At 47.4% G+C, this 8,270-nt stretch overlaps 2 protein-coding genes across 2 annotated transcripts in view; one reads left to right on the top strand and one right to left on the bottom strand.

Moving 5' to 3' along the window:
• Positions 1 to 5,667, bottom strand: part of T265_05973 (hypothetical protein) — a gene marked incomplete at both ends in the record, with an annotated part of 10,679 nt that extends 5,012 nt beyond the window's left edge. Inside the window, 5 exons of the mRNA XM_009171125.1 lie at positions 1,704 to 1,826; positions 1,876 to 1,960; positions 1,999 to 2,158; positions 3,301 to 3,453; positions 5,532 to 5,667. Coding sequence (XP_009169389.1) covers positions 1,704 to 1,826; positions 1,876 to 1,960; positions 1,999 to 2,158; positions 3,301 to 3,453; positions 5,532 to 5,667 — 657 coding nt within the window. The remainder of the gene's footprint in view (positions 1 to 1,703; positions 1,827 to 1,875; positions 1,961 to 1,998; positions 2,159 to 3,300; positions 3,454 to 5,531) is intronic.
• T265_05972 (hypothetical protein) lies at positions 1,907 to 3,681 on the top strand (the record flags this gene model as incomplete). The annotated part of the gene is made up of 2 exons (XM_009171124.1): positions 1,907 to 2,044; positions 3,358 to 3,681. The coding sequence occupies 2 exons, from the start codon at positions 1,907 to 1,909 to the stop codon at positions 3,679 to 3,681; spliced, it is 462 nt and encodes a 153-aa protein (XP_009169388.1).
• Positions 5,668 to 8,270: the final 2,603 nt, after the last annotated feature.

Genomic DNA, 8,270 nt, shown 5'->3' with positions numbered 1-8,270 from the left:
CGCGGAAAACATATAGCACCATTGACTACGATGGCTCGGTCATGCTTTATGCATGCCAAAACACCGACTGCCGAAGCAAATGTTGTCCTATGTGCCTCCGTCAGAATGGTGGAAACCGCGAGGTGGACAACGTAGGACTTAGCAGAAGGGTGCTGTACGTCTTCTAGAATGGGCACCCGTGACCCAGTCTGCGTTCGGCTGAAGACATAGCAAAAATGGCGGTTGATCGGTGTCAGTGATATTCGTGAATTCAGTTTTTTTTTCAGATTGTCAGACTGAACGATTGGAGGAATAAGCATCTCGGAATCCTTGACATAAGCGAGAACTAAGTCCCCTCCCCTATCCACTCTTTCTCTTTAAACACGACTAGATGAACTTTATGGTTGCGCGGCAGTGTCAACACTGATGTTGCTGTCTTTGAGGATGATGATACTATCGTTCAGCTGTAACACCCTTCCGGTGCCTAGCTGCCATCCCGACCGAAGGAAGCACGAGGGCTTGGATAGTGCCGGGTTGTCAAAGCCTAGACAGGGGAAGTCGAGAGGCAGAGGTCGGGTTCGATGATACTAAGTCGAGAGGCAGAGGTCGGGTTCGAATGATGATACTATGAAGTGATACATAACCAAGACACACCATGAACTCACGTCGACCGATTTTCACAAGGCCTGGTGTTGGGTTATTACACGGGTAGCATAATCCTTCTAACTGACAAACTAGCCAGTAGACCACCAACCCATTGGCATCGATGTAGACTTATCGAGTTTCACATACAAGCTGTTAATCAGGAATCCACACGGATCCCGCTATACCGCACGTCTTTAGGCGCTGCTACGGCCGATAAGCCTGGCCCGCACGAGGTTGGCCCAGAATTCGGGGCGCTTGCCGGTCCGGCATCAAGACGAGATCTGATTGGCCAATAATCTGGACCCAACAGCCAATCATGACCCAGTATTGGCCAAATGCCGGTTGCCAATGGTGCATCCAGAACGCGTCAGAAATTCCATAAAGTTATAACCGCTTACGCTATATATACGAAGCGCTGTACAACTGTTCGTGACTTCGTTTTGAGCATTAATAGACCTTGTGCACCTTTGGTGGTTGTTTTGACGTGAATGCTAGCTTGGGAGGCTCAGACCGAGAACTAAGCTGAGGAAAATACCGTTACTACACAAGCGGATATTCTAAATCAGGCAAATGTGAGATAAAAACCCGAAATGAATGTGCAACGAGTTCTTGAGATCATGAAAGCGCGTTTCCATTTTCCAGTAACTACAGGAACGCGGATGAGTTGGAAAAATGCCACTCGTTCAAAGCATTGAAAACAAACTCTGTCTAGTACTAGATGGTCCCTTTTAGAGAGGCAAATCGATGGTAACGCGTGGTTAGGTCGGTACAGGACAGAACTGAGAGATACGATATTCATTCTGAAGCAGATAGTCCTCAGTTGGTTGAATGAGTTGAGAGTATCGCCAGATGTAGCCGAATGGTTACTACAGCAATTCGATGTGAAACGTAAAAAATACTCAGTCTTCACAAAAAGAATCAAAGAAGCTACGTCAGTCACAACCACATGACCGCAGTTAGTCCGATTGACAAACAGCCATTCACAACTTCAGCACGATTCCACCGAAGCACATTCAATAACTCACGGTTCAAGCGCCCTTTATCGGTTGAAATGTGAATTTACGCGCAACGCAACTTACCACACGCAACTTATACACTTCGTTCGCCCCAAACACCGCTTTGTCCCACATTTCACGGCTTTCAACATGGCTCAAATCCAATTGACAGTACATTGTAGGCCATCCAAATGCCATATTGTCTTCCTGGACAATTTAGAGAGGAAGGGCTCATATATCACCCAAATAGATTTACACAGATAGTGTACGGCGCTGCAAAGTCGTAAATGATTCCAGCCGTATTCGTGATACCCATGTGGCCAATAATCGGAAAAAGCCACCTGAAAGGTGTGCAAATGAATGAGCGAAGGAAACTCACGTCAAAAGCGGGATTGGGGTCCAAACAAGGGAATGGGGAAATCGATGTAAATGAGGGGATACAGGCAACTGGTCGACCCTAGACCTGGTGGGTCCCTGAAACTCTACGACTGGAATGCGATCCTCATGAGTCGGCGACATCTCTCCCATGCGTGCTGTGTCTAGAACAAAGGAAACAGGGATGTGGGACATGGGTAAGACGATGATTCAGAAGATATCTCTGGAAAAGAAATTTTGATAGGCTTCCATGGAAAGACAGCCTGACCTCTTGAGTACGCTAACAAATCATAAAAAGTACTAAGGTATCTTCATACGAGTAGCGAACTGTTTGTTCCACACAACGCCATCTATCGCGGGACCTCCTGCAGTCGGGAACGCGGTGGGGGGGGGGGTTCGGTAGCGCAGGGTTAGCCAACATCGAATCCGGTTCTCATCACAGTAACGCGATACCCAGCATTTGGACGTTAACTACTTTTCTTGGATAAAGTATAGTAAACACTGCTGGAAGATAGCTCTGCCGACCGTAAATCATTGCACACTACCCACGTATCATATTTCGAGTCTTCAGGTTGCTGGCTACTTTTTTGAACTCTGAGGTGCTCTCACGCTATAGCGCTGGCATTATCTACCAAGGAGTAGATGACAGTCTATAAATGGGTAGTTTTTGTTTGTATTTTCAAATATACGGGATACCGGATTGGTTTCAAGTTCCGCGCTGATTCCCTGATAGTCTTGTTTGCTCAGTATGTTGCACCGGTACTTTTAAGGAGAGACGTAGATTACACCCAATTTAGCTATGACATTCTTGTGAGCTTGTGTCTACACTCACGAGCTCATTTGTCACTAGCCGTGCTGCCTAACAGCTGCCAGTTTTGCATAGTTTTCAATCCAGCATCTGCGGTCTACTTATTTATCTCGTGTTCATGTTGCTGAATGTTGCCCGATGACTGTGCCTCTAAACATATGACCACAGGTGGGGTTGAAAACAGTGCACTGTATACCATATCATCTCGACATCTAGCGGTAAACAGACCGAACATGGATAACTTCTGGATTTATATCCAACTTGCATCACTGTTACATAAAAAAATAAGCGACATAGGCCAAAAAGCGTGATGTAGTGCCTATTGTTCGATCCAGAAATTTTTAACAAAGCCCAGTGAAGTAATCTGAAACGAGCGAACATGTTTCCCATGGCATCACTCCCGGTAGAAGACTTTGTACTTGTGAAGTTGAGGCTGCGGTGAACCAACAAAACTAACTAGGCTAACAAGCTTAGGTTTTTCGAGTGTAGCAGGAACACCCGAGTATTCAAGCTTGTCGTTTTGAGAATCGATTATGTATGTTGAAGTAATGATAGTATAATAATGGTTTGGCTGTAACGCCCTTTCAATACTTAGTTGCCGTGCCACCAGAAGAACGCACGAGGGCTGTGATACTGTTAGGTTGTCCAAGCCTAGACAGTAGAAGTCGAGAAGCGGAAGTCGGGTTCAAACCACGGACCTTACGGTCAGCCAACACTGTTGTGGTCTCGGTGGCATGTCTCCTCCATAAACCTAACGGTTTCGACAGTCCGTTCCGTCGGCTTCTAAGAATTTTTCTCTACCCTGATGAATGTCACTTAAAACGATCTGAGTCCGTTATCGTCCGGGTTATTCATACTCACTCGCCCCAGAACTTTTAAATCCCCTTCACGATCATTGGTGCCAAACACAAGGGCCAGACATCCAGGAAGAAATTCCCGTCACTTTTGGGAGGATCGGTCGGTATTTGTTCCGGGTTCAGGAACACTGAACGGCATAAAACAGTGGTTCTGAGGCGTTACTGGCTTGTTTGTTGCCATGTACAGTAGGCGTCGTTGTAGGAATGAAACCATTCTTTATGCTTACCTCCGACGATGCAGACACATGGCTACTGGTAAGCTTGATCACTCGTGGAGTCTGCTCATTGGGTGGTAAAAGGCGCTTTTACCCAGCTACACCTACTTGACTGGATAGCCTTTAACAGTCACATCTGTGCGATTCATTTGGCAACGTCTGTGAGAAAATCTTGAGAAAGCGAGGTTCACCGCATTCTGCTTATTGTGTCTGCTTATGCCCCCAACAGACCGTAGCTCTGAATCTGCCAGAGACGGTTTCAATGACGCCCTAGGTGTTCTTTCACAATGGGATAAAAGCTCAGACATCTTTGTCGTTCGTGCAGCCCAGGTAGGCAGAATAAGCGCCACTGAGAGAAGGTTGGGTGGCCGTCTGGGATTTGATACGAGACTCGAAAATAATCTACTTTATGTGTGCCTACCACAGATTGTTCTTTTGCAGTGCTAATTTTCGGAACGAAAGAAATCGGTTGACAACTTGAGGCCCACGAACGAGCTATTTCCAAATCCAAATAAACCACATCGCCGTCAGTTTCCGGTGGTGAGGTTCGATTACCGCCTGCCGCTCTTTCTGGAACACCAGCGTAGACTCTAAACATGTACATATACACTGTTGCTTTTCAATGCGCTTTTCAGATATGGACTCGACAAATGCTAGAAACATCCACAGACTGTTCCGTTTGATCAGTTCGATTGGTTTTCGGAAGCTTCTTGGCAGCGAAATTATCAGGAACCAGAATGGCGCCTGATGTCCATCAATTTAAAACCTTTTGATTGTTGGGCACAGTACTCCAAACAATTCAGTAATGGTTGTGCTGTTTTATGGCTGCGAGAAATGACCTCTGCGAGGAGATGAGGTGAGGCGTTTTAGAGTTTTTAACAACCGATACTGTAGTAAAGCACCAGTGTCAACGCTGCTGCTGCTGTCTCTGATGATTACAATTGGCAGCAATGCGTCACACTCCTAAATCTCAAGGATCCACATAGCAGGTTACAGTACGGAGTGTTCAGTTTGGTCGTAAGAAATGGACTCTACAAGTAGCGGAACGGGGATTCCCTTGTTTCTCAGACACCGGTATCTGGGGCAATCGCTTGTGTAGGCTGGTGCCGGTGAAAGCCCAGAGACAATTAGAAAACGACCGTTCAGTTGTGCGACTGGGACATCATTGTCATTATTATCATCATCAGTGGAGACATCGGTGGTCAAGAACATGAAGGCGCATTGCATCATCTGTCCGCGGAGACTATGTTTCTCACCCATACAGCTAATACAACCAATACAACCCTTGAAGCGACCTGGTACACCAACCTTTAAGACACAGTGATATGCCTTTTTGACGCCACAAGTGACGGAAGTCAGCACTTTGGATTCTTGTACTTCCGTCGAGGAATGTGACAAGCACCAGAAGCTACATCGGTCAGGTCATGCGTTGCGCGTGCCGAACCATCGTCTTCCGAGCAGTTCTTATATTCGTCATCGACAACATGACATCGGTGTTCGACACTGATGCTTCGCTGCCTTGCAACCATGATTTGTTTGAAAGCCTTATTGTAAAAAAAACAAAGAAAGTGGAGGGGAGGCTTATTGCAAGTTTACCAGATTCACTCCTGGCCTACACCTCCAGACACTCATTCAGGCAATATGAATAAAAACTGACAACCAGAACGCCACTGACATCGATTAACAGCCATTTCTTGCAGCGTCTCCAACCTGAGGCAATGGGGATCACGCGATCCCCATCCTAGAGGATGAGTAGCACCACCAGCACCTAAACGTTCTGTAATCTTCTCCATAACCCTCTACGAGGTCGAGTCAGCCACCTTTCTTCTTTGGGAATGGTTCAGCACACGCAATACATGGTTTAACCAACGCATCTTCTGTTGCTGGACAAATTTTTCAATGGAAGTCTTCGTTGCACAACGCAAGGCTTGCGTTGAAATTGTCTCGTTACGGATTCTCTGATACCAACCCGCACCAACTATGGTTCTGAGAAAACGACTGTCGAACACCTGAAGACGTCGTTCAGCTGTAGCACCTTTTCGGTACCTATGTGCCATGCCATCCGAAGGTTGCACGAGGATTGGGCTACTGCCAGGCTACCCAAGCCTAGACAAGGGGAAGTCGAGAGGCAGAGGTTGGGTTCGAACCACGGACGTTCCGGTCAGTAAATTCGCGCTCTAACCACTTGGGCCATCTTGCCCTGAAGACGTTTCAGTTCCGTGGCTTCACTAGTCCAAGTCTCAGACATACAAAACAGCTCGCATTGTAGGCTGGTACACAGGTCCTTCAGATACAGGGATATACTGCTTTGACGCCATAGATGCCTCAGATTAGCAAATGCCATCTGAGCCTTGCAGGTTCGTGAGTTGACTTCCCACACCACATTCGGGACTAATACAATTCCCGAGGTTAGCGAAACGCTCCACAACGTCGTGTCTCTCCCTGGATTGTAAGTGGGGCGGCCAAAAGTATGAATTTCCACTATGTGAGTACACAGTGCACAAAAGTATGGAGTGGCTTTGATCACTTCATCCAAAAACACTGTGCCCTCTACTCTTCGAAGATGAGAACGATGTACTCCACATATTCCAGGTCGACGAGTTTTTCGTCAGTGGTTATTTGAAACCCGGGGTTCTGAAGGCCTTACAGTGTGGGTTCCAGGATTTTATCGACTATCAACAGACATCCAATCAAGCAAGGATACTTCCGCTCGGTGACTTAGGACGATACCAACCCCTGCACATCCCACCACAGCAGCTTCTGCATCACCAGGGGTGTGCAGTCGTAAGCCTCTCGAATCTCCCTGTCTAGGCTTGGGCAACCTGGCAGTGTCCCAGCCGTCGTGCTTCTCTCGAGTGACATGGCAGCTAGGCACCGAAAGGGTGTTACAGCTGAATGATTACTATTATTTAGAAGCAAACGAGTGGGAACTGATGAGGTGGTCAACCCAACTAATGTGGTTGCATCCTGAATTTTTGTTCCTGAGACACAGCACAAATCATTGCCAAGCGAGTCCAGTGAGAGATAAAGAGCATCTTTTTGTTCTACTTGCTTCAGGAGTAGGAAGAGGATGAGGTGAAGAAAAAGTACGTTAAAGAGAAAGGGAGGCGTAGGTAGTAGCTTGTTATCGCTTACCCGCCCTGCTGTATACAGTGAGTAAGGCGACCCGGCTGATGGCATCAAACGACGGTCGATATAGCATGAGAGTATTGTTACTAGTAAGTGTCATGGTTTACCTGGGCTGGGGTACTGTCATTGCACCCATACCTAGACAAAAGTGCGATCAGGGTACCCAACCAAAGCACTTGACTCAAAAGCCTAACCGCAAGGCAGCAATTTTTGACTGGGAATACAAATGCATGACCATTTCTACGGAAAAGGTCACCACATGTTCCAATCCCCGACCTGGAGGACCAGAAGATTGTGTTTGTCAGACATCTAATCGCTGATCAACCTGACATGGGAGACTCCGTGAGTGTTCCGCCACCCCCCCCCAGTATAGCTCAATGAGTCGCTGAGGTGCGTAAACCGCAACACCACAGTAAGGTCCATTCACTTCGTGTTAGCACCCCAAATTGGTTGTGACGGCCAGCACTAAATCAGCTCTCCATCAGATTTTACTTCTCACTTCACAATAAGTCGACCGAATAGACAATGCTTGAAATGTGCGGGTGTAGACGGGACGGGTGCTCGGTCACGTTGGAGTGATATTTGACGCTAAATTTCTGCTACTGACGATGGGCTTGTGTCAATGTTCCATTGAGGTTCGTTGAATATCTTTTAATGGTGGCATTTAAGGTGACCAACTGAACTGCCCCTCAAAGTGTTCAGCCATTGCTCAAGAAAACGGTTTCGTAGCCGAAATGTCGTCTTTTTGCATGACATTTCCTGCGATTTCTTCAGCCAAGAGCAATGAGGATCACAGGAAAATGGACATCAACAACAGTACACAAGCTGTCCCTAATATCTTTCACCCCTTTCCACTAAGTCACGCACCATCCACCAGGCACCCGACCTAAAGCTGCCACCTTGACGTGGTGGTCGGGCTTGAGTTGTGCAATGATCCCGCGGGCTACATTGGCTGGAACTTCGTTCCACAAGGTACAACCATGCCAGGAAGGCCAAAAAGGAGCAGCGAGACCCCGCACTACGAGCAATCGTGGTACGGGGCAGTCTGGGGGCAAAGTCGTACTGTCCTCTGCGACAGGAGTGTGAAGGCAGTAAGGTGTTTCTCCCAGGCGACCAGCATGTCCATATTTATGGAAGCAGCGATGCTGCCTTCCCCCGAGGAAGGACGGGTTAGAAAAGGTCGGCCCCAAAAACCGCACACTCCGATCGCCCAACGGTTGACCGTGACCGCCGGCGCATTATCCAATACGGTCGAAATACTTTTAAA

The sequence above is a fragment of the Opisthorchis viverrini genome (genome assembly GCF_000715545.1).
Source record: "Opisthorchis viverrini unplaced genomic scaffold opera_v5_119, whole genome shotgun sequence".
NCBI classification, from domain to species: Eukaryota; Metazoa; Platyhelminthes; class Trematoda; order Opisthorchiida; family Opisthorchiidae; genus Opisthorchis; species Opisthorchis viverrini.
This window is presented reverse-complemented; position numbering and strand designations above follow the sequence as displayed.